General features: G+C 37.4%; 1 protein-coding gene across 1 annotated transcript in view; it reads right to left on the bottom strand.

Annotated features, from left to right (window-relative positions):
* LOC128373986 (C-type lectin domain family 4 member E-like) overlaps nt 1-25419 on the bottom strand; it is a 55763-nt gene extending 30344 nt beyond the window's left edge. Inside the window, exons 1-4 of the mRNA XM_053334187.1 lie at nt 25399-25419; nt 23738-23848; nt 23289-23366; nt 15604-15663 (exon numbers count right to left, since the gene is read on the bottom strand). Coding sequence (XP_053190162.1) covers nt 15604-15649 — 46 coding nt within the window. The 5' untranslated portion in view covers nt 15650-15663; nt 23289-23366; nt 23738-23848; nt 25399-25419. The remainder of the gene's footprint in view (nt 1-15603; nt 15664-23288; nt 23367-23737; nt 23849-25398) is intronic.
* Nucleotides 25420-26829: the final 1410 nt, after the last annotated feature.

Here is a 26829-nt window from a genome sequence, read left to right as displayed (position 1 = left end):
GTATCATCTTTCACATATATTCAAATATGAAACATTAGTATTAAACATTTTGAGAAAAGGAAAGAAATACAAAAACCAAACTAGACAACATCAAACTGTACGACTGAGATAATAATAATAATAATAATAATAATAATAATAATAACTTTATTTTGTATAGCGCCTTTCATGAAACCCAAGGTCGCTTCACAATAACAAGAACCACGGACTAAAACACACACATTTAAAAGCAAAAGCCTGCAGGAACAAGTGCCTTTTCAACAATGATTTAAAATTGTCCAGAGTTGGTGCTCGGCGAATGTTAGGAGGGAGCGAGTACCACAGTGTAGGAGCTACCACACTGAAGGCCCTGCTCCCGAAGGTTTGCCATCTGGTGCGGGGGATGGACAGAGGCCCAAGTCGGCGGGGCGCAGGTCCCGTGAAGGGTGGTAGACATGGAGAAGGTCCGTCAGGTACTGGGGTGCAACGGCATGAAGCGATTTATAGGTGAGGAGAAGAAGTTTAAAAGTGATGCAGAACTTAATTGGAAGCCAGTGCAGCTGTTTGAGTGTGGGGGTGATGTTCTGCCAGGGTTTAGTTCAAATGAGAACCCTGGCAGCTGAGGTTTGGACGTGTTGGAGCCTGTCCAGCGTTTTATTGGGGACCCCATACAGGATGGCATTGCAATAGTCCAGACGTGAGGTGATGAATGCATGTATGAGAGTCTCTGCAACTGAGTCAGAGAGTGAAGGACGGAGTCTTGAAATGTTCCTTAGGTGGAAGAAGGCGGATTTGGTGACAGATTTAATGTGTGTGTCATATGAGAGTGTGGAGTCCAAAATAACACCGAGATTGCGCACCTCCGAGGACAGCGAGATGCAGGAGCCATGAACTTGAAGGACAAGATCATCAACTTTGTGGAGCAGATTCTTGGGAGCGACAAACATGAGTTCTGTTTTCTGACTGTTGAGTTTGAGCAGGTTGGTGGTCATCCAGACTTTTATGTCATGCAGGCAGTTGATGAGGGACTGTGGAGGGAGCTGGGTGGAAGGTGATGTGCTGAGATAGAGTTGGGTATCGTCAGCGTAGCAATGGAAATTCAAACCGTGGCGGCGGATGATCTGGCCGAGCGGGAGCATGTAGATGGTGAAGAGGAGGGGACCAAGTACGGAACCTTGTGGCACACCATGGTTAACTGTTTTCTGTTGGATAAATAGGAAGTGAACCAGGATAGAGCAGTACCAGTGAGTCCAAGGTGAGTAGAAAGGCGGTTGAGCAGGATTGAGTGGGAGACCATATCGAAAGCGGCCGTCAGGTCAGAGATGTAAACTTGAATATTATGCAAAGTATTTATTTCATCTCATAGAGTAACTTCCTGATTGTTTGAGAGCTTTTAATAGCTTTATCTTCATCTTAGAAATATATTATAGTCAAAGAGATGTTGTAGTTTAATCTAGAACACAAATGTTAGGTGTGATGTGAAGCACTTTCGACTTATGAATGTGACATTTGCTGACAAGACAAATAAGTTTGAGAGAATAGTCATTAGATTGTGAGTCTGTATTTCACTTCAGAAACAAAACCATGTTTTCTACAATTGGTGTCAATTAGTTGAAGCTTTGATAAATCAACAGAGTACATTCATGGAATAAGTGAGAAATGGATTCAGTATCAGTTTTAAAGAGAGCATAGTGGAAAATATTTAACACTCACCACTGATGTTTCCCTGCTGCTGTCTGTAAGGTTGTGAGCGTTCAGATCAAACTGTGATAAGTTACCACTGTATGAAAAACTTCTTGTTACTGAACTTAATGTGTTACTTGCTGAGTTTCTTCCACTATGCAAAAATGAAGCCACAATATCTCTCATATGTTCCTCTTTTCCCTCCTTTTTTCATTGTATTATGATCAAACCATACGATTCATCCTCGACTGAATAATAACGACATCAATCAATCAACAAACAAAAAAATTACTTAACAAAACTATAAACATGGGGTGTCATGTTAACAAGCACCAAAGCATTTAAATGAAAATATTTAAATCTTTACACATTTCTACTGTTTTAATGGTTTTACACTTCCATTTGTATTTGTGAATGTAATAATTTCCACCTAAGATAAAGATCTTTCTTATAGTAAAAAATTAAATGTTTCTTTTTTCTAAATGAATAATAAAACCATTCATAATGTTGTCAAGGGGTTAGGCCGTGCCCTATAAAGTAAGATGTCGGCTACCCAGAACTACCAAAACCATACAGGAAGGTACTATTGGCTTATAAAAGAGGGGTTCCTGGGGGAAGGTGCCATGTACGGTAGAGTTGAAGGGGTTCATTTAAGATTGAGATAAATGTTTGCAGAGAACATAAAAGGTCCCACTTACATTGTAAGTATAGTCAGAAGACATATTTTAATGGCCAGCTTGAACAGGAGGAATAATTGCATTAAAAAACCTATTTCAATGTTCATTTGGGCTCCTGACTGTTGTCTTAAGACAGATTTGAAGAATTGGGCGCCTGTCCTTTAACATCTCTCTGATATAATCTCCACAGACACAGAATATTATAAGGTAGCATTTCTTACAGGACTGTTGAATTAAGGATCGCACATGTTTATAATATCAGCAAAGTGATTTACCAAAAGATAAAGAGACCTTCACACTTGATACTTTGTGTGTCAGATAACTTAAAGGTCTTCAAAAATATCCTTCATCGAAGAATACACCATTTCTGTTCAACTGGTAGCTGCTTGCCCTCAAACTTGAGGTTATTATTTCTCCCCAGTAGATTTACCATCACCTCCATTTCTAGGTTTTACCTTCTGTGTGGCTCATCATGCAGAGTTTTCAGTATGGCGTCTTCAGAGTGAAGGGTGACAGTAAAAGAGGAAGTTTTCTCTGCAACACTAACTTGTTGTTAGGTCCTTTTAAAATAATCTGTTTAACCGAGGAAGATAAACTTTACATTTGTTCTGTAAATGTTCATATTTTACTTAAGTTATAATAAATACAAACACCTTGCTGAAATATTGATCTTTTAAGATGTAATCATCGTATCATCTTTCATATATATTCAAATATGAAACATCAGTATTAAACATATTGAGAAAAGAAAGAAAACACAAAAACCAAACTAGACAACATCAAACTATTTTCTTGTATCTTTACAAAATGTTTCTTTAGCTCTGTGCATAAGATTAGTTGATAATAAGAAAAATATAGAAAATCACCAGCTTTATCCTTTAAGCACATTTTCTGAAACACTGTCACAGCTCTGTGAACACTAAGATGAATCACTATATTTTACACTGAGCAGCAAAACACTTCATTTGTCCTGCAAACGTCAATCACACACTCAAACCTTTTAACTCATGTCTCTAAAATAAATAATGTTTAGGGTCAATGTGACAGAATGTAGTTTGTCATTGAGACTTACATAAACCAACCAAATAATAAAGTCAGATTACCGCTGCAGTCTATTTATGACAATAATTATATCTGTAACAGTGATGTGGAAAAAAAGGATAAAACAAGAATTGAACAATGTCCAACAATATTCATCTTTTATTATATTTTTGAAATATACAACACATTAATGTTTGAAAGGTTTGGACAGTTTGCTGAACATAATGAACATTTTGATGTACATGTCTGACAGAGAGTAGAGAGACTAACTCAGAGCATCACTGGATCATATCAACATATTTGGGCTCATATATTTAAACTGACAAGCAAGAAATGTGAACACTGTTGTGAGAAAATGAACTGCAGATTAGAGAATAGCACACTGTGTTTAGAGAATCATGATTATTATTTCACAATTGAGCCAAAGCAGCTGATAAAAACTGTGATTAGTCTGAGAAGACTGAGCTCAACTGGATTTCAGACACACACGTCCTGAAGACTTCCAGTTTGTGCTGGTTTCTCACAAATACTTCTGTGAGGATCGTTGCAGGATCTATCAAACCAGCACTTCAGGTCTTTAACTTCTCCTCTGTCTCCTATTCCCACACAGTCCTCTCCTGCAGGGTTGGTCCCTTTCCAATTGTCCGGCTCATGTCCAAACCAGAAAGACAAACTGAGGGATGAAGAACAGAAAGAGTTGGTTCAATAAAAATAAGCTGATTCGATTTTTGGATTTTTGGAAATGTTTTCATAACAATCAAACCTTTCGTTCAGCGGTGAACCGTCCACCCAAATCCATTTGTTCTCTTCCTTTGAGTCTGTCAGTCCGATCCAGAATTTGTCCTCATCATACCTCATTTTGTTTTTCACTTTCTTCTTCAAGAATTCCTGAAGAGGAAATGTTGGTGAAAGTTATGACATTATAACATGACTTTTCTGTGCTGAGACACCACGTGAACTGCTTCAGAAACACAAATATGTGATCAAATGCATGAGAGCACAGTCAGTGTGCTACATGAACCTGCGGCAGTGTTTTATACCTGCTCCTCGCTGCTGTCTATCTTCACCAGGCCTCCTCCTCGGCTTTGGCACAAACATCTGCTCTCTTCCCAGGTTGAATATGTGTTTGAGATATAATAACACTTTCCTAAACCTTGCTCCCAGCCTACGTCACGTTTCAGGCATGAATCACCTTTGAAGAGAGCTGAAACACATCACTGTTTATTTTTTACTTCTCAATCAATCAATCAATCTTTATTTGTATAGTGCCAAATCACAACAAAGTTATCTCAAGGCACTTTACACATAGAGCAGGTTCTAAACCAAACTCTTCAAGTTTTAACTTTAAAGAGACCCAACATTCCCACATGAGCAACAGTGGCGAGAAAAAACTCCCTTTTAACAGGAAGACACCTCAGAACCAGAGTCAGAGTGGGAGAACATCTGCCTCGACCGGTTGGAGTAGAGAGGAGAGAGAGTAAGGATAGAGGAGAGAAGCACAATGAAAATCAACAATGAAGCTACAAGGTCCGGGACTGGAATCTGTCATCCGGACGTCTACAGTCAGCATCAGAGGTTACAAAAGTGTGAAGGAAGAATCAATCACTTACTAGTTTTTGGTTCAGGAGTTTGAGAAGGAGTCACAATCATTTTAGAGAGTGTCTCTGTTAAAAAAAAGACAGGATAAAAACACCAGTCAAAAAAAGTTGAGAATAATAATAATCAACAACAACTTAGAGATTTTATATCAGACAACTGGTCAGTTTAAATTAAATATACTATAATTCAAAATGTGTCAGATTTTAAACTAACATTGTAGTGCTACATGAGAAATGTGGACAGGACTTTGTAGAAATTAAATATACTATAATTCAAAATGTGTCAGATTTTAAACTAACATTGTAGTGCTACATGAGAAATGTGGACAGGACTTTGTAGAAAGTGTCAAACTCCTACCTGTTACATTTTTCTTCCAAGCTTCATTCTCATCTTTCAGTTTGTTCAAACTTCTCCTGATTTGAATGTTGTCCGCAGCTGTTTTTAACACAAAAGCAGTCAGTAAAGCTTTAAACTCTCCTTTAGTAACTCAGTCAGTGCTTGATAATGAGCAGGACTCTGCTTATTAGAGGAAACTCCTTTCCAAGATTACACTGATGATGTTCATCTGATAACATAACTATGAATAATAACTACTGCAGATATGTGAACTTTGAAGGTTAATCTAAGTCAACCTGCTCTGATAAAACTGTTCAAACTTACAGAGACGATAGATAACCATGATAGCTGCACCCAAAAGAGCAGCGAGAAACAGCAGGGCCACTCTCTCTAATCTGACCTTTGACCCTCCACGTGACACTGCAGGTTGTTGGGAGGCCAAAGCTTCACCTGTTACAGTTAGAAGAGACAGAGATGTAAATTAGACTTGAATATGTGTACAGAGTATTGACACAATAACATGTACGCCTGTTTAACATAATGCAGCCAAACTTAAAGGACAGGTTCACAATTTTTAAAGTCTATCTTAGAAAATGTTAGAAGCCCAAATTAAAATTGAAACCTGTTTTTCTTGCTGTAATCATTCCTCCTGTTCATACTGATTAGATGATCCTTCATAATGCACTGACAATGTAAGTGATGTAAGCAACGGGGGATAAAATCCACAGTCCTCCTTCTGTGCAAAAATGTATTTAAAAGTTTATCTGAAGCTGAAGCCTCAGCAGTCCAGATGTGTCAAATCAAGTTTAGTTTAGTTTAGTTTTATTAGGAACCCCATTAGCCGCAGCCTTGCTGAAGCTGTTCTTCCTGAGGTCTGACATTAGCATAAAAGAACACAATGAATACAAAATATAACACAACATAATAAAGTAAAGAGAAAAAACAAAAACAAGGTATATGTATATACCTAACCCTAACCCTAACCCACACATATGTACACACATGACGTAGAAGTAGGGTAAAGTAGATATCATTCAACATTACAGTCTTTTTATTGCCAAAGTCTTTTTGTTACTATACTTCCACCACAGCTCAACAGGGACACAAAGAGGGAATCTGATGCTAAAAAAGACTGTAAATGTGTCAGATATCCACTCGATATGACTAGCTGAGACTGCTGAAGCCTCATTTAAGCTTCAGATAAACATTTTCAGAAGACAGGGACCCACTTAGATGGCAAGTATATTTAGAAGATATATTGTAATGGTCAACTCGAACAGGAGGAATAATTGCGTTAAAAAAAACTGTTTCAATGTTCATTTGGGCTCCTGACTATTGTATTAAGACAGACTTGAAAAATTGGGAGCCTGTCCTTTTAAAATCTCTCTGATATAATCTCCACAGACACAGAATATTATACAGTAGCATTTCTTACAGGACTGTTGAATGAAGGATCACACATGTTTATAATATCAGCAGTAAGTGATTTACCAAAAGATAAAGAAACCTTCACACTTGATACTTTGTGTGTCAGATGATACCCTTCATGGGTACTTCCTCATTTTGTCACCCGCCTTCCTGTCTTTGCTCTACTCCATTTATGGTAAAACTTTAAATCTCCTTATGCCCAGTGTCCTTCTTTCTTTCTTTCTTTTTTGACTGTCAGGTTACAGTTGGGTAAAAACAGGAGAGAATAAACCAGAAAACAAGACGGCACACGAAAAAAAGATGCACAACCATAGATCTGATTTAAAGTTACAGTATATTTCCAATAAGGTTTGCTCAAACTTGGAAGTAGCTCTGTGTTTCATTTACAGCAGCTGAAGCCTGTCTGATGAACCTCTTCTGCTGCTGTTGAAGCAGTAAAACAGGCTTAAGTCCTCAATTATAATCCAAAGTATGCAAAATATAAATATGAGTTCAGCTCAAATTTATGTGACGAAAAAATCTGATAAATTTGAGAATCCTGAAGTTGCAGAAAAAAGTTTCATCAACCTAAAACTGGTCTTCAATGTGATATCGCAGTACTAATAACATGTTAAATGGTAAAGAAGTCTAACCACAAACTGCTTCGCTTATTTAAAAAAAGGAAACAGTTTGCTGATGTCAAAATATATTTATAGGACACAACACTGAAGCTGGTTTCAAGCACTTTAAAATGACATGAGGATACAGCCTTTTAAAGGAAGAAGACACCATTTCTGTTCAACTGGTTTGTCTGATGGAGTCAGACTGGAGGTTATCATTCACTTCCCAGTAGATTTACCATCACCTTAATTTCTAGGTTTTACCTTCTGTGTGGCTCATCATGCAGAGTTTTCAGTATGGCGTCTTCAGAGTGAAGGGTAGTCAAATATGTTGTAGTTTAATCTAGAAGATGAATGTTAGGTGTGATGTGAAGCACTTTAGATTTATGAATGTGACATTTGCTGACAAGACAAATAAGTTTGAGAGAATAGTCATTAGATTGTGAGTCTGTATTTCAGTTCAGAAACAAGACCATGTCTTCTAAAATTGGTGTCAATTAGTTGAAGCATTGATAAATCAACAGAGTACATTCATGGAATAAGTGAGAAAAGGATTCAATATCTGTTTTAAAGAGAGCATAGTGTAAAAATATTTAACACTCACCACTGATGTTTCCCTGCTGCTGTCTGTAAGGTTGTGAGCGTTCAGATCAAACTGTGATATTTTAATACTGTGTGAAAAACACACTGTTACTAAACTTAATGTGTTACTTGATGAGTTTCAAAACGTTTAACTTACATCTCTAAAATAAATAACTTCTTCAACATGTTTAGTGTCAGTGTGACAGAATGTATTTTGTCATTGAGACTTACATAAACCAACCAAATAATAAAGTCAAATAACCTCTGCAGTCTATTTATTGTCAGGGTTGATCTTTCTGGTATATCCTCTAATGACAATCATTATATCTGTAACAGTGATGTGAAAAAAGGAGAAAACCAAAATTGAACAATGTCCAACATTTTTTTTATCATATTTTTGAAATATACAACACATTAACACAGCCGCTCGTATCATAATCAGAACTCCCTCTGTTGAACACATCACTCCTGCCCTGCAGCAACTTCACTGGCTCCCTATCAAATCCTGCATTGACTTTAAGATTCTACTCCTCACGTTCAAGATCCTTCACAACCTGGCACCATCATATCTCTCTGAACTTCTTCACATCTACACACCTTCTCCAACTCTCCGATCCTCCTCTGCCAACCAGCTCTTCGCTGCCAACTTAACTACCATGGGGTCAAGAGCTTTTCAGCCTATGGAACTCTCTCCCACCTGACATTCCCACTTCAGACTCTGTCTCCACCTTTAAATCCCACCTGAAAACGCACCTATTCAGAGTGGCCTATTCTGTCTCCCATTAACTATGTTCTGCCCTCACTGTGCGTAAAGCCACCCTTGCAAAACTAGGCAGACAGTTAACATCAGAAGGTGGGAAAAAAGACCAGGAGGAGACTAATTTCAGTTTGAAGGTCTTGTTTAGTTTTCTGATATTCTTTTCTGTCCTTTTAATTTTTGTAGAACTGCAATGACATGAAATACAAATAGAATGAATGTTACAGTGTGCTAAATAATGTTGTAAATATTTAACTTTTTTTAACAAGGTTTTTTATGAATCACATGAATTGTAACTGAAAATATTCCCAAAATAATAATGCACAAATCACTCTCAAAGTGCACAAATAAATCAAATCATGTGAGTGAACAGGAGAACTAAATCAGCATTAGCTCACAACAAAGGCCTCCAAGCCAGCATCACACACAATAAACTGAAGCCTAATGCTAAAGGCTAACTAGATAAGCTACATGACTAGAGCTGATTAGCAGCAAATGTTACATTTCTGCCACAGAGTGAAACACAAATGAACTATGAAACAGGTATCATTAATAAACATCAATGAGACAATGAATTACTACTTACAGACGTATATTCACCCGGGCTTGTCAACTAGAAATGAAAGCTGCACAAGGCTTGTTGTAGCATGACCCAAAACAGAAGTGAACTGAAAATACTACTGGAGTAAGTAATGTGAAAAGGTGTCAGTAGGAGGTGCTGTTGAGCAAACTGAAAGAGCTGAACAAACAGTGTACAGCATGAATATATATATGTTTAAGGGTTGGTGTTTAAAACATTCAGAAGAACTTGTGGCTACCTCCCAACTTCCGATCCGTCCCGTAGGCGGAACAGCGTGTTTTAAGTGTCTGCAGTTCCGGTCCTTCATGTTGGCTGAAACAGACAAGTCACCCTCAAACATGCTGAAAACCATATTGAAGTTTGGCCAGTGCAGTTAGTCTTCCCTAATGTTTATGTGGCTTTGAGGAAGCTCCTCACGTTGCCGGTGACAAACTGTGAGGGGGAGCGCTCATTTTCTCATTTGGGGAGAATCAAAAATGAGCTGAGAACAAGCATGAAACAAAAACGCCTGAAGTCCTTATCATTACTGGCAATAGAGTCTGAACTTGTCAGAGACCTGGACTTTAGCGATGTTGTGGAGAAGTTTGCTAGGAGAAAGGTCATTGCATAAGGGAGCTACTCTAATGTGTGTGTGTGTGTGTGTGTGTGTTGTCTGACCACAAACTTAACTTACGTTATAAAAAAGGAAATAGTTTACTGATGTCAATATATATTTATAGGACACAACACTGAAGCTGGTTTCAAGCACTTTAAAATGACATGAGGATACAGCCTTTTAAAGGAAGAATACACCATTTCTGTTCAACTGGTGGCTGTTTGTCTGATGATGACCTCTGACGTCAGACTGGAGTTTATCGGTTTCTTCATTTCTAGGTTTTACCTTCTGTGTGGCTCATCATGCAGAGTTTTCAGTATGGCGTCTTCAGAGTGAAGGGTTACAGTAAAAGAGGAAGTTTTCTCTGCAACAACAAAAACACAACACTAAACTTGTTAGGTTATTAATAATCTGTTTAACTGCAGAAGATAAACTTTGAATTAATTCCGTAAATGTTCATATTTTACTCAAGTTATAATAAATACAAACACCTTGTTGAAATATTTGTTATCTTTTAAGATATAGTCATCATATCATCTTTCATATATATTCAAATATGAAACATCAGTATTAAACATATTGAGAAAAGGAAAGAAACACAAAAACCAAACTAGACAACATCAAACTGTACGACTGAGATAATAATAATAAAAATAATAATGATAATAATAACTTTATTTTGTATAGAGCCTTTCATGAAACCCAAGGTCGCTTCACAATAACAAGAACCACGGACTAAAACACACACATTTAAAAGCAAAAGCCTGCAGGAACAAGTGCCTTTTCAACAATGATTTAAAATTGTCCAGAGTTGGTGCTCGGCGAATGTTAGGAGGGAGCGAGTACCACAGTGTAGGAGCTACCACACTGAAGGCCCTGCTCCCGAAGGTTTGCCATCTGGTGCGGGGGATGGACAGAGGCCCAAGTCGGCGGGGCGCAGGTCCCGTGAAGGGTGGTAGACATGGAGAAGGTCCGTCAGGTACTGGGGTGCAACGGCATGAAGCGATTTATAGGTGAGGAGAAGAAGTTTAAAAGTGATGCAGAACTTAATTGGAAGCCAGTGCAGCTGTTTGAGTGTGGGGGTGATGTTCTGCCAGGGTTTAGTTCAAATGAGAACCCTGGCAGCTGAGGTTTGGACGTGTTGGAGCCTGTCCAGCGTTTTATTGGGGACCCCATACAGGATGGCATTGCAATAGTCCAGACGTGAGGTGATGAATGCATGTATGAGAGTCTCTGCAACTGAGTCAGAGAGTGAAGGACGGAGTCTTGAAATGTTCCTTAGGTGGAAGAAGGCGGATTTGGTGACAGATTTAATGTGTGTGTCATATGAGAGTGTGGAGTCCAAAATAACACCGAGATTGCGCACCTCCGAGGACAGCGAGATGCAGGAGCCATGAACTTGAAGGACAAGATCATCAACTTTGTGGAGCAGATTCTTGGGAGCGACAAACATGAGTTCTGTTTTCTGACTGTTGAGTTTGAGCAGGTTGGTGGTCATCCAGACTTTTATGTCATGCAGGCAGTTGATGAGGGACTGTGGAGGGAGCTGGGTGGAAGGTGATGTGCTGAGATAGAGTTGGGTATCGTCAGCGTAGCAATGGAAATTCAAACCGTGGCGGCGGATGATCTGGCCGAGCGGGAGCATGTAGATGGTAAAGAGGAGGGGACCAAGTACGGAACCTTGTGGCACACCATGGTTAACTGTTTTCTGTTGGATAAATAGGAAGTGAACCAGGATAGAGCAGTACCAGTGAGTCCAAGGTGAGTAGAAAGGCGGTTGAGCAGGATTGAGTGGGAGACCATATCGAAAGCGGCCGTCAGGTCAGAGATGTAAACTTGAATATTATGCAAAGTATTTATTTCATCTCATAGAGTAACTTCCTGATTGTTTGAGAGCTTTTAATAGCTTTATCTTCATCTTAGAAATATATTATAGTCAAAGAGATGTTGTAGTTTAATCTAGAACACAAATGTTAGGTGTGATGTGAAGCACTTTAGACTTATGAATGTGACATTTGCTGACAAGACAAATAAGTTTGAGAGAATAGTCATTAGATTGTGAGTCTGTATTTCACTTCAGAAACAAACCATGTTTTCTACAATTGGTGTCAATTAGTTGAAGCTTTGATAAATCAACAGAGTACATTCATGGAATAAGTGAGAAATGGATTCAGTATCAGTTTTAAAGAGAGCATAGTGGAAATATATTTAACACTCACCACTGATGTTTCCCTGCTGCTGTCTGTAAGGTTGTGAGCGTTCAGATCAAACTGTGATAAGTTACCACTGTATGAAAAACTTCCTGTTACTGAACTTAATGTGTTACTTGCTGAGTTTCTTCCACTATGCAAAAATGAAGCCACAATATCTCTCATATGTTCCTCTTTTCCCTCCTTTTTTCATTGTATTATGATCAAACCATACGATTCATCCTCGACTGAATAATAACGACATCAATCAATCAACAAACAAAAAAATTACTTAACAAAACTATAAACATGGGGTGTCATGTTAACAAGCACCAAAGCATTTAAATGAAAATATTGAAATCTTTACACATTTCTACTGTTTTAATGGTTTTACACTTCCATTTGTATTTGTGAATGTAATAATTTCCACGTAAGATAAAGATCTTTCTTATAGGAAAAATTAAATGTTTCTTTTTTCTAAATGAATAATAAAACCATTCATAATGTTGTCAAGGGGTTAGGCCGTGCCCTATAAAGTAAGATGTCGGCTACCCAGAACTACCAAAACCATACAGGAAGGTACTATTGGCTTATAAAAGAGGGGTTCCTGGGGGAAGGTGCCATGTACGGTAGAGTTGAAGGGGTTCATTTAAGATTGAGATAAATGTTTGCAGAGAATATAAAAGGACCCACTTACATTGTAAGTATAGTCAGAAGACATATTTTAATGGCCAGCTTGAACAGGAGGAATAATTGCATTAAAAAACCTATTTCAATGTTCATTTGGGCTCCTGACTGTTGTCTTAAGACAGATTTGAAGAATTGGGCGCCTGTCCTTTAACATCTCTCTGATATAATCTCCACAGACACAGAATATTATAAGGTAGCATTTCTTACAGGACTGTTGAATTAAGGATCGCACATGTTTATAATATCAGCAAAGTGATTTACCAAAAGATAAAGAGACCTTCACACTTGATACTTTGTGTATCAGATAACTTAAAGGTCTTCAAAAATATCCTTCATCGTTACTTCCTCATTTTGTCATCCGCCTTCCTCTCTTTACTCCATTTATGGTAAAACTGTACATTTCCGTACACCCAGTCTCTTTCTTTCTTTCTTTCTTTCTTTCTTTCTAAGGTTTGCTCAAACTTGGAAGTATCGTATTTCTTTTACAGCAGCTGAAGCCTGTCTGATGAACCTCTTCTGGTGTTGTTGAAGCAGTAAAACAGGCTTAAGTCCTCAATTATAATCCAAAGTATGCAAAATATAAATATGACTTCAGCTCAAATTTATGTGACGAAAAAATCTGATAAATTTGAGAGTTTCTGAAGTTGCAGAAAACAGTTTCATCAACGTAAAACTGGTCTTAAGATGATATCACAGTATTAATGATGTGTTTACTGGTAAAGAAGTCTAACCACAAACTTCACTTACGTTATAAAAAAGGAAATAGTTTACTGATGTCAAAATATATTTATAGGACACAACACTGAAGCTGGTTTCAAGCACTTTAAAATGACATGAGGATACAGCCTTTTAAAGGAAGAATACACCATTTCTGTTCAACTGGTGGCTGTTTGCCCTCAAACTTGAGGTTATTATCTCTCCCCAGTAGATTTACCATCACCTCCATTTCTAGGTTTTACCTTCTGTGTGGCTCATCATGCAGAGTTTTCAATATGGCGTCTTCAGAGTGAAGGGTGACAGTAAAAGAGGAATTTTACTCTGCAACAACAAAAACACAACAAACTGTTGTTAGGTCCTTTTTAAAATGATCTTTTTAACTGAGGAAGATAAACTTTACATTTATTCTGTAAATGTTCATATTTTACTCAAGTTATAATAAATACAAACAACTTGTTGAAATATTGATCTTTTAAGATATAATCATCGTATTATCTTTCATATATGTTCAAATCTGAAACATCAGTATTAAACATATTGAGAAAAGGAAAGAAAACACAAAAACCAAACTAAACAACATCAAACTATTTTCTTGTATCTTTACAAAATATTTCTTTAGCTCTGTGCATAAGATTAGTTGATAATAAGAAAAATATAGAAAATCACCAGCTTCATCCTTTAAGCACATTTTCTGAAACACTGTCACAGCTCTGTGAACACTAAGATGAATCACTATATTTTACACTGAGCAGCAAAACACTTCATTTGTCCTGCAAACATCAATCACACACTCAAACCTTTTAACTCATGTCTCTAAAATAAATAATGTTTAGTGTCAGTGTGACAGAATGTAGTTTGTCATTGAGACTTACATAAACCAACCAAATAATAAAGTCAAATAACCTCTGCAGCCAACTAAAAAACAGGAACGTATGTGCATAAGTAAATATTTATAAATAAAAACAAGAACACAAAATTGTAAATGTGACCACATCTTTTATTATATTTTTGAAATATACAACACATTAATGTTTGAAAGGTTTGGACAGTTTGCTGAACATAATGAACATTTTGATGTACATGTCTGACAGAGAGTAGAGAGACTAACTCAGAGCATCACTGGATCATATCAACATATTTGGGCTCATATATTTAAACTGACAAGCAAGAAATGTGAACACTGTTGTGAGAAAATGAACTGCAGATTAGAGAATAGCACACTGTGTTTAGAGAATCATGATTATTATTTCACAATTGAGCCAAAGCAGCTGATAAAAACTGTGATTAGTCTGAGAAGACTGAGCTCAACTGGATTTCAGACACAGACATCCTGAAGACGTCCAGTGTTTGCTGGTTTCTCACAAATACTTCTCTGAAGATGGTTGCAGGATTTATCAAACCAGCACTTCAGGTCTTCAGCTCCTCCTTTCTCTCCCATCCTCACACAGTCCTCTCCTTCAGGATTTTCCTCTTTCCAATTGTCTGGCTCACGTCCAAGCCAGAAAGACAAACTGAGGGATGAAGATCAGAAAGAGTTGGTTCAATAAAAACAAGTTGATTTGATTTTTGGATTTTTGGAAATGTTTTCATAACAATCAAACCTTGGGTTCAGCGGTGAACCGTCCACCCAAATCCATTTGTTCTCTTGCTCTGAGTCTGTCAGTCCGATCCAGAACTTGTCCTCGTGGCATCTCATTATATCTCCCAGTGTTTTATTCAAGAATTCCTGAAGAGGAAACGTTGGTGAAAGTTATGACATTATAACATGACTTTTCTGTGCTGAGACACCATGTTAACTGCTTCAGAAACACAAATATGTGATCAAATGCATGAGAGCACAGTCAGTGTGCTACATGAACCTGCTGCAGTGTTTTATACCTGCTCCTCCCTGCTGTCTACCTTGACCAGGTCTCCTCCTAGAGTTTGGCACCAATGTCTGCTGTCTTCCCAGGATGAATATGAGTTGGAGAAATAATAACACTTTCCTAAATGTTGCTCCCAGCCTGCATCACATTTCAGACTTGCATCACCTTTGAAGAGAGATGAAACACATCACTGTTTATTATTGACTTCTGTTACCTGTCAATCCATTAGTAATCTATAATCAGCATCAGAGGTTACACAAGTGTGAAGGAAGAATCCATCACTTACTTGGTTCTGGTTCAGGAGTTTGTGGACAAGAAGGAGTCACCATCATTTTAGAGAGTGTCTCTGTTAAAAAAGACAGCAGAGAAACACCAGTCAAAAAAAGTTGAGAATAATAATAATCAACAACAACTTAAAGATTTTATATCAGACAACTGGTCAGTTTAAATTAAATATATACGTTAATGCAAAATGTGTCAGATTTTAACTAACACTGCGGTGCTGCATGAGAAATGTGGACAGGACTTTGTAGAAAGTGTCAAACTCCTACCTGTTAAAGCTTTATTCTCATCTTTCAGTTTATTGAAACTTCTCTTGGTTTGAATGTTGTCCTCAGCTGTTTTTAAAACAAAAGCAGTCAGTAAAGTTTTAAACTCTCCTTTAGTAACTCAGTCAGTGCTTGATAATGAGCAGGACTTTGCTTATAAGAGGAAACTAAACTCTTTTCCAAGATTACACTGATGATGTTCATCTGATAACATAACTATGAATAATAACTACTGCAGATATGTGAACTTTGAAGGTTAATCTAAGTCAACCTGCTCTGATAAAACTGTTCAAACTTACAGAGACGACAAATAACAATGACAGCAGCACCCAAAAGAGCAGCGAGAAACAGCAGGACCACTCTCTCTAATCTGACCTTTGACCCTCCACGTGACACTGCAGGTTGTTGGGAGGCCAAAGCTTCACCTGTTACAGTTAGAAGAGACAGAGATGTAAATTAGACTTGAATATGTGTACAGAGTATTGACACAATAACATGTATGCCTGTTTAACATAATGCAGCCAAACTTAAAGGACAGGTTCACAATTTTTAAAGTCTATCTTAGAAAAAGTTAGAAGCCCAAATTAACTTTGAAACCTGTTTTTCTTGCTGTTATCATTCCTCCTGTTCATACTGACCATTAGAAGATCCCTTCATAATGCACTGACAATGTAAGTGATGTAAGCGATGGGGGACAAAATCCACAGTCCTCCTTTCATGCAAAAACATATTTTAGAGTTTATCTGAAGCTAATATGAAGCCTCAGCAGTCCAGATGTGTCAAATCAAGTAGATATGTTTCAACATTACAATCTTTTTAGTGCCAAAGTCTCTCTTTAACTGGTAAAGAAGTCTGACCACAAACTTAACTTACGTTATAAAAGAGGAAATAGTCAGGACTGGCGTAATGAAAAATAGCTTCTGGGGACAAGCGCAGGGAGCGTGTCCCATAGTGAGATACTGAAATGAATGTTGAAAGAAAACTGGTCTTCAACGTGATATCGTAGTACTAATAACGTGTTAAATGGTAAAGAAGTCTAACCACAAACTGCTTTGCTTATTAAAAAAAGGGAAACAGTTTACTGATGTCAAAATATATTTATAGGACACAACACTGAAGCTGGTTTCAAGCACTTTAAATGACATGAGGATACAGCCTTTTAAAGGAAGAATACACCATTTCTGTTCAACTGGTTTGTCTGATGGAGTCAGACTGGAGGTTATCATTCTCTCCCCAGTAGATTTACCATCACCCCCATTTCTAGGTTTTACCTTCTGTGTGGCTCATCATGCAGAGTTTTCAGTATGGCGTCTTCAGAGTGAAGGGTGACAGTGAAAGAGGAAGTTTTCTCTGCAACAACAAACTGTTGTTAGGTCCTTTTAAAATAATCTGTTTAACTGCAGAAGATAAAATTTACATTTATTCTGTAAATGTTTATATTTTATTCAAGTTATAATAAATACAAACACCTTTTTGAAATATTTGTTATTAAGATATAATCATTGTATCATCTTTCATATTAAAAAACATAAAAACCGAACTAGACATCAAATTGTACGACTGAGATGTAAACTTGAATATAATGCAAAGTATTTATTTTATTTCACAGAGTAACTTCCTGATTATTTGAGAGGCTTCAATAGCTTTATCTTCATCTTGGAAATATATAATAGTCAAAGAGATGTTGTAGTTTAATCTAGAAGATGAATGTTAGGTGTGATGTGAAGCACTTTAGACTTATGAATGTGACATTTGCTGACAAAACAAATAAGTTTGAGAGAATAGTCATTAGATTGTGAGTCTGTATTTCAGTTCAGAAACAAAACCATGTCTTCTAAAATTGGTGTCAATTAGTTGAAGCTTTGATAAATCAACAGAGTACATTCATGGAATAAGTGAGAAATGGATTCAGTATCAGTTTTAAAGAGAGCATAGTGGAAAATATTTAACACTCACCACTGATGTTTCCCTGCTGCTGTCTGTAAGGTTGTGAGTGTTCAGATTAAACTCTGATATTTTACCACTGTGTGAAAAACTTCCTGTTACTGAACTTAATGTGTTACTTGCTGAGTTTCTTCCACTATGCAAAAATGAAGCCACAATATCTGTCATGATATGTTCCTCTTTTCCCTCCTTTTGTCATTGTGTCATGATCAAACCATACGATTCATCCTCGACTGAACTATAAACATGGGGTGTCATGTTAACAAGCACCAAAGCATTTAAATGAAAATATTGAAATCTTTAAACATTTCTACTGTTTTAATGGTTTTACACTTCCATTTGTATTTGTGAATGTAATAATTTCCACGTAATATAAAGATTGGCAGAGGAGTATCGGAGAGTTGGAGAAGGTGTGTAGATGTGAATAAGTTCAGAGAGATATGATGGTGCCAGGTTGTGAAGGATCTTGAATGTGAGGAGTAGAATCTTAAAGTCAATGTGGGATTTGATAGGGAGCCAGTGAAGTTGCTGCAGGGCAGGAGTGATGTGTTCAATACAGGGAGTTCTGGTTATGATATGAGCGGCTGCGTTCTGGACCAGTTGGAGTTTGTGGAGAGATTTCCACAGAAGACAAAAGAGGAGAGAGTTACAGTAGTCCAGACAGGATGTGATCAGGGTGTTTACCAGGATAGCGGTGCAGTTTGGTGAAAGTGAGGGACGGAGACGATTGATGTTACGTAGATGGAAGTATGCAGACCGAGTAACGTTATTGATGTTGGCCTGGAAAGATAGTGTGCTGTCCAGGATGACACCCAGGCTCTTTACCTGAGGGGATGGAGGAACAGTGGAATTGTTGGTGGACATGGAGAAAGTGTTGAGTGTTGCTAAGGTTGATCTGGTACCGATGAGGAGGACCTCAGTTTTTTCGCCATTGAGTGAGAGCCATGATTTAATTTCCAGTAAGCAGTCGGATAGAGCTGTGGGTGGCAGAGTGGAAGTAGGCTTAGTGGAAAGATAGAGTTGGGTATCATCAGCGTAACAGTGGAATTGTATGTCAAATTTCCTGAGAATGTGACCAAGAGGCAGAAGATAAATAATGACCAGGAGGGGGCCAAGGACAGAGCCCTGGGGAACACCACTAGAGACTGGAGAGGAGCCAGATCTCAGGTTTTTGATTTGAACAAACGGTGTGCGGCCAGAGAGATATGATGTGAACCAAGCCAGAGGGATGTCAGTGACTCCAATGGAGGCTAATCTGTCCAGGAGGATGTCATGAGAAACGGTGTCTAAAGCTGCACTCAGGTCGAGGAGAACCAGAATGGAGAGAAGTCCAGAGTCAGATGCCATCAGGAGGTTGTTTGTGATTTTCACTAGGGCTGTCTCAGTGCTGTGGAGGGCACGGAAGCCTGACTGAAATTGTTCATAGAGGTTGTTGTCAGACAGATGGGTGTGGACCTGAGCTGCAACAGTTCTTTCAAGTATTTTGGAGAGAAATGGAAAGTTAGAGATGGGACGGAAGTTGTTCAAGTCATTTAGATCGGCGCCAGGTTTCTTGAGTGTTGGTGTTATTGCAGCAGTCTTTAGTGATGATGGAACAACACCAGCAGTCAGTGAGGAATGAATGATGTCAGTTATTAACGCGGACTGGGCAGGTAGGCAGATTTTTACCAGGTGGGTAGGTAGGGGGTCTAACTGGCAGGTACATGACTTGGATTGATGAATGAGACCAGTTATTTCAGAGACAGTTGGCAGTATGAAGCTGGCGAGCGGAGAGCTGAAGGAAGATGTAGGCCAAGAGTGCAGAGAGGATGCACTGGCTCATAAAAGAGGGGTTCCTGGGGGAAGGTGCCATGTACGGTAGAGTTGAAGGGGTTCATTTAAGATTGAGATAAATGTTTGCAGAGAACATAAAAGGACCCACTTACATTGTAAGCATAGTCAGAAGACATATTTTAATGGCCAGCTTGAACAGGAGGAATAATTGCATTAAAAAAACTTTTTCAATGTTCATTTGGGCTCCTGACTGTTGTCTTAAGACAGATTTGAAGAATTGGGAGCCTGTCCTTTAATATCTCTCTGATATAATCTCCACAGACACAGAATATTATAAGGTAGCATTTCTTACAGGACTGTTGAATGAAGGATCACATGTGTTTATAATATCAGCAAAGTGATTTACCAAAAGATAAAGAAACCTTCACACTTGATACTTTGTGTATCAGATAACTTATAGGTCTTCAAAAATATCCTTCATCGTTACTTCCTCATTTTGTCATCCGCCTTCCTCTCTTTACTCCATTTATGGTAAAACTGTACATTTCCGTACAGCCAGTTTCTTTCTTTCTTTCTTTCTTTCTTTCTTTCTTTCTTTCTTTCTTTCTTTCTTTCTTTCTTTCTTTCTTTCTTTCTTTCTTTCTTTCTTTCTTTCTTTCTTTCTTTCTTTCTTTCTTTCTTTCTTTCTTTCTTCCTTCCTTTCTTTCTTTCTTTTCTTTCTTTCTCAGGTTTGCTCAAACTTGGAAGTAGCTCTGTATTTCATTTACAGCAGCTGAAGCCTGTCTGATGAACCTCTTCTGCTGCTGTTGAAGCAGTAAAACAGGCTTAACTCCTCAATTATAATCCAAAGTATGCAAAATATAAATATGACTTCAGCTCAAATTTATGTGACGAAAAAATCTGATCAATTTGAGAGTTTCTGAAGTTGCAGAAAACAGTTTCATCAACGTAAAACTGGTCTTAAGATGATATCACAGTATTAATGACGTGTTTACTGCTAAAGAAGTCTAACCACAAACTTCACTTACGTTATAAAAAAGGAAATAGTTTACTGATGTCAAAATATATTTATAGGACACAACACTGAAGCTGGTTTCAAGCACTTTAAAATGACATGAGGATACAGCCTTTTAAAGGAAGAATACACCATTTCTGTTCAACTGGTGGCTGTTTGCCCTCAACTTGAGGTTATCATCACTTCCCAGTAGATTTACCACAACCTCAATTTCTAGGTTTTACCTTCTGTGTGGCTCATCATGCAGAGTTTTCAATAATGTCTTCAGAGTGAAGGGTGACAGTAAAAGAGGAAGTTTATTCTGCAACAACAAGAAAACACAAAACTAAACTGCCTCGACCGGTTGGGGTTGAGAGGAGTGAAAGGAAGGATAGAGGAGAGAAGCACAATGAAAATCAACAATGAAGCTAGAAGGTCCGGGACTGTAATCTGTCATCCGGACGTCTACAGGCCCAGATTACTCCGGGGAAGAAGTTTAGGTTATTGAATGCATTAATAGGAGAGAGAGGGAGGAGGAGAGAGGAACTCAGTGCATCATGGGAGTCCCCCGGCAGTCTAAGCCTGTAGCAGCATAAGCTAAGAGCTCTAAGAGCCCTAACTATAAGCTTTATCACAAAGGAAAGTTTTAAGCCTACTCTTAAATGTAGGGAGGGTGTCTGCCCCCCGGACCAATAACCTGTTTAACTGTGGAGGGTAAACTTTATGTTTATTCTGTAAATGTTCATATTTTACTCAAGTTATAATAGTCATATAGTCATATATTAAAATCTGAAACATCAGTATTAAACATATTGAGAAAAGGAAAGAAAACACAAAAACCAAACTAAACAACATCAAACTATTTTCTTGTATCTTTACAAAATATTTCTTTAGCTCTGTGCATAAGATTAGTTGATAATAAGAAAAATATAGAAAATCACCAGCTTTATCCTTTAAGCACATTTTCTGAAACACTGTCACAGCTCTGTGAACACTAAGATGAATCACTATATTTTACACTGAGCAGCAAAACACTTCATTTGTCCTGCAAACGTCAATCACACACTCAAACCTTTTAACTCATGTCTCTAAAATAAATAATGTTTAGTGTCAGTGTGACAGAATGTAGTTTGTCATTGAGACGAACATAAACCAACCAAATTATAAAGTCAAATAACCTCTGCAACCAACTAAAAAACAGGAATGTATATGCATAAGTAAATATTTATAAATAACAACCAAAACACAAAATTGTAAACGTGACCACTTGAACTGAAATGTTCATATTTTATTATATTTTTGAAACATACAACACATTAATGTTTGAAAGGTTTGGACAGTTTGCTGAACATAATGAACATTTTGATGTACATGTCTGACAGAGAGTAGCGAGACTAACTCAGAGCATCACTGGATCATATCAACATATTTGGGCTCATATATTTAAACTGACAAGCAAGAAATGTGAACACTGTTGTGAGAAAATGAACTGCAGATTAGAGAATAGCACACTGTGTTTAGAGAATCATGATTATTATTTCACAATTGAGCCAAAGCAGCTGATAAAAACTGTGATTAGTCCGAGAAGACTGAGCTCAACTGGATTTCAGAAACAGACATCCTGAAGACGTCCAGTGTTTGCTGGTTTCTCACAAATACTTCTGTAAAGATCGTTGCAGGATCGATCAAACCAGCACTTCAGGTCTTTGGCTCCTCCTTTCTCTCCCATCCTCACACAGTCCTCTCCTTCAGGATTGGTCCCATTCTGCCCTTTCCAATCGTCCGGCTCACGGTTGGACCAGAAAGACAAACTGAGGGATGAAGAACAGAAAGAGTTGGTTCATTAAAAACAAGTTGATTCGATTTTTGGATTTTTGGAAATGTTTTCATAACAATCAAACCTTAGCGGTGAATCGTCCACCCAAATCCATTTGTTCTCTTCCTTTGAGTCTGTCAGTCCGATCCAGAACTTGTCCTCATGGCATCTCATTATCTCTCCCAGTGTTTTATTCAAGAATTCCTGAAGAGGAAACGTTGGTGAAAGTTATGACATTATAACATGACTTTTCTGTGCTGAGACACCATGTTAACTGCTTCAGAAACACAAATATGTGATCAAATGCATGAGAGCACAGTCAGTGTGCTACATGAACCTGCTGCAGTGTTTTATACCTGCTCCTCCCTGCTGTCTACCTTCACCAGGTCTCCTCCTAGAGTTTGGCACCAATGTCTGCTGTCTTCCCAGGATAAATATGAGTTGGAGAAATAATAACACTTTCCTAAATGTTGCTCCCAGCCTGCATCACATTTCAGACTTGCATCACCTTTGAAGAGAGATGAAACACATCACAGTTTATTATTTACTTCTGTTACCTGTCAATCCATTACTAATCTATAATCAGCATCAGAGGTTACAAAAGTGTGAAGGAAGAATCCATCACTTACTTGGTTTTGGTTCAGGAGTTTGTGGACAAGAAGGAGTCACCATCATTGTAGAGAGTGTCTCTGTTATAAAAAAAGACAGCAGAGAAACACCAGTCAAAAAAAGTTGAGAATAATAATAATCAACAACAACTTAAAGATTTTATATCAGACAACTGGTCAGTTTAAATTAAATATACTTTAATGCAAAATACATCTGATTTTTAACTAACATTGCAGAGCTGCATGAGAAATATGGACAGGACTTTGTAGAAAGTGTCAAACTCCTACCTGTTAAATTTTTCTTCAAAGCTTCATTCTCATCTTTCAGTTCATTGAAACTTCTCCTGGTTTGAATGTTGTCCTCAGCTGTTTTTAAAACAAAAGCAGTCAGTAAAGCTTTAAATGCTTCTTTAGTAACTCAGTCAGTGCTTGATAATGAGCAGGACTTTGTAGAAAGTGTCAAACTCCTACCTGTTAACGTTTTATTCTCATCTTTCAGAGTTTTGAGACTTCTCCTGATTTGAATGTTGTCATGAGCTGTTTTTAAAACAAAAGCAGTCAGTAAAGCTTTAAACACTCCTCTAGTAACTCAGTCAGTGCTTGATTATGAGCAGGACTCTGTTTATTAGAGGAAACTAAACTCTGATAACATAACTATGAATAATAACTACTGCAGATATGTGAACTTTGAAGGTTAATCTAAGTCAACCTGCTCTGATAAAACTGTTCAAACTTACAGACGTAACAAAGAGCGATGACCACAGCTGCCAAGAGAACACAGAGAATCAGCAGGGGAACTTTCTGTGATTTGACCTTTGACCCTTCATGTGACACCACTTGTTGGGGAGCTGTTGAACAGTTTGAAGACATGAGACATTTATACAAACTGTGCAAACAATAACATAAACATCTAGTTTTTGTTGTATATTACTCATTAATCATTGTTTTCTGTGCCTGTTTTAACTAGTGCTTTTTTAAATACCAGTGTGTTGGGGTCCTGGGAGACCCCTGATGAAAACACCCAATTCTTCCTGTGCTTTATAGAGTTCATGTTTGGCATTAAGGAGACAGACAGAGATGCACCCCAAGTTTAACTCACAAAAATAATAATAATAGATTTTTCCCAGACCGACATGAATTACAAAATAGATACTGTTCTTGCTAATGTACTAGTGTGCTTACAGTAGTTTATTATTGGTCAGTAGTCCTTAAATATGTTGGTAGGATGAGAGTTAGGATAGAAATTATCAGCTGAGCCAACAACACAGAAATGAAACATTATGAATGTGATCAAAGAGGCATTTTGCATTAGATGACACAGATGCTAATATTACTGTGTTCATCCCTTCTGTCTGCACATACACAAACATTTTTGTCTGTAGGAACATCGACGTGTCGATATTTCTGAGTGCAATTTTGGATTTGATTTTTGAAGTTTTGAATATCTAGAATAACTTCCTGAAAGTTCAGGATGTATGAGTATGTGCAGAATTAGGAAATGTTCTTAGTTATGTTGAGGCAACCTATAGTATAATTAGCTCAAGTTTTTGTTTCTTTTTGACATTTTCGCACACACACACACAAACACACACACACACACTTCTTCTAGTTCCTCTTCAGTTTATTGAGGAGACTCTGCAGACTTTACAGTTTAAAATCTAAATATCAGACACACAACTGTCAGTACTGATCTTATCTTTACACATACACACCCATACACAGAATCTTAATGTTAATACAACAGCAATGAATCAATGAAATGTGTTGTTATTTACCCAGACAGTAAAACTATGACAGACCATATCACAAAGAGAAAGACTAAAAGGAAACTCAAGACTTTACACTTTAAGGAACCCATGACTCAATGTTTATATATACGTGACTTATTTGTTTCCAGTTCCTCTTTTTATTTGTGCCTTGACTTCTACTCTTCAAACCATTTTACAGTAAACTGACATCAATTTTCCTGATTTACTTCATTTACAACTGCGATGACCATACATACCTCAAATCTACAGTAATAAAAAAATATATATATATCCTGGTTGAACCTTTAATGAATTTAGTTTATCCTCCTTTTAATTCAACGAAACATTATTGCTGAAGGTGGTTTCAAACTAATTTAAGTTACATGAGGATACTGTATTTTAAATATAAAAAAACCAAAGGTTCAGGTTGGCAGTTTCCTTTGTTTGATTCCTTTGTTGTAAATAATAAAGTTAGAGTTAGGGTTAAGTTTTTGTATTTTTAATATAATCGTATGCTTTTTGTTTCGAAGGACTGAGCAACACTTTTAGTGATCCAATGAAGATTAAAGAGCAGCATTTGTTTTAAAGCACACAATATTAAAAATGCCTGATGGCCACTGACTGACTTTTTCTCTCAGTTTGTTACCTACCAGTCAGCTCTGTGGACGGCTCGGTTTTGGTTTTTGCGATCCTCACTTCAGAGTAAGTGGTGTCCGCCAATGAGGAAGTGGTCTCTGCAACATACAAACGCAACCTGAAAGTGCTCTTACATTCACCACAAATATGTGCTGCCACTTTTAAAATCACCAGTGTGAATATAAAAACTGTGTTTTCCATGTATTCTGTAAATATTCACATTTAATAAAAGTGACACCTCTTGGAGGCAGTGCTCTGAAAGTCTTGGAAATGTAAGAAGGAGGTAAAATCTACCAAATCAATAGATAGAAATAGAGAGATCATTCATTAATAATAATTAATTCATTAATAATAATTAAGACTTACCATTGGACTCTCCCTTCGATCTTGTGAACTTAACATCAGAGTACAGTACTTCAGCTTCAGGCATTTTGCTGCTTCGTGGCTTCGTGGCAATCGGTGACTGTGACACAGAGAGAGAGTGAGCGAGAGAGAAAGAGAAAACCACATTTAGGTTTGACAAATCTTCCTGTATGAGGTCTGCAGAAGGGCTTTATCAAGATCATTGTTCGCTGTTTCAGAGTCTGGGTTAAGATCAAAGTGAAACAGCTCAAACAGCTCTGTAGTGCTGATTTTAACCATATTTGAAGAATTAGTGATGAATCGTAGAATATGAAATTGTGTATTAAAGTCATAATTTCTTATAATATTTTTCATTACAACCAATTAGAAAGCAACAAAAGTAGAACCCAAAAGGAACCTAACTAAAGGTCCACTTATTTTGGGAGCACATCTGAGACCACTATATGGGATTTTTTGATTTGTGTATTTATTTTGATAAACTTTCACACTCAATAATGATTAGTTTTCCAAAGCTTTCGATGACATTTCATGATCTTCATCAGTGGTGTTTGCTCAGTAAGTGGACCTACAGTTGACTTATAATGAACTTTATTCAAATGTCGAGAGATTTTATTTCAAATCTGACAGTAAATGGAGTTAACCATTTTTATTTTTGCATTTATTTTCTAATATAATTTAACTATGTCTCTTTTTGTGAGAGCTAAACATTAAACTAAACAGAATGGTCACACAATTAACTGAAATAGGTCAAGTCTGTTCATATCCACATGTACATCATGTCAACACAGGTTCTGACACAGCTATATACATGTTTATGTGTAATCATTACAATAAGAACAATAAACAATTTATTCCTTTATGCCAGTCTGTTCATTCATAAGCTGATGGCCACCTTGGGCTTGCATACCTCTGACCAGGGATGTGATGTCAGGTGTGATGGTTGTGAGACCAGTCTAAAGTCCTGGTGGACATGGAGGCTTTTGTTGTTATTGTTAAAAAGGAAACTGAAGGCTGACTCAGACAGGTATGTAGTGCTGAGTGGGAGAATAACACTTTTTACTGCGTGTTTGCCCAGTCTGGGA

Source organism: Scomber japonicus, chromosome 15 (assembly GCF_027409825.1).
Source record: "Scomber japonicus isolate fScoJap1 chromosome 15, fScoJap1.pri, whole genome shotgun sequence".
Taxonomy (NCBI): domain Eukaryota; kingdom Metazoa; phylum Chordata; class Actinopteri; order Scombriformes; family Scombridae; genus Scomber; species Scomber japonicus.
This window is presented reverse-complemented; position numbering and strand designations above follow the sequence as displayed.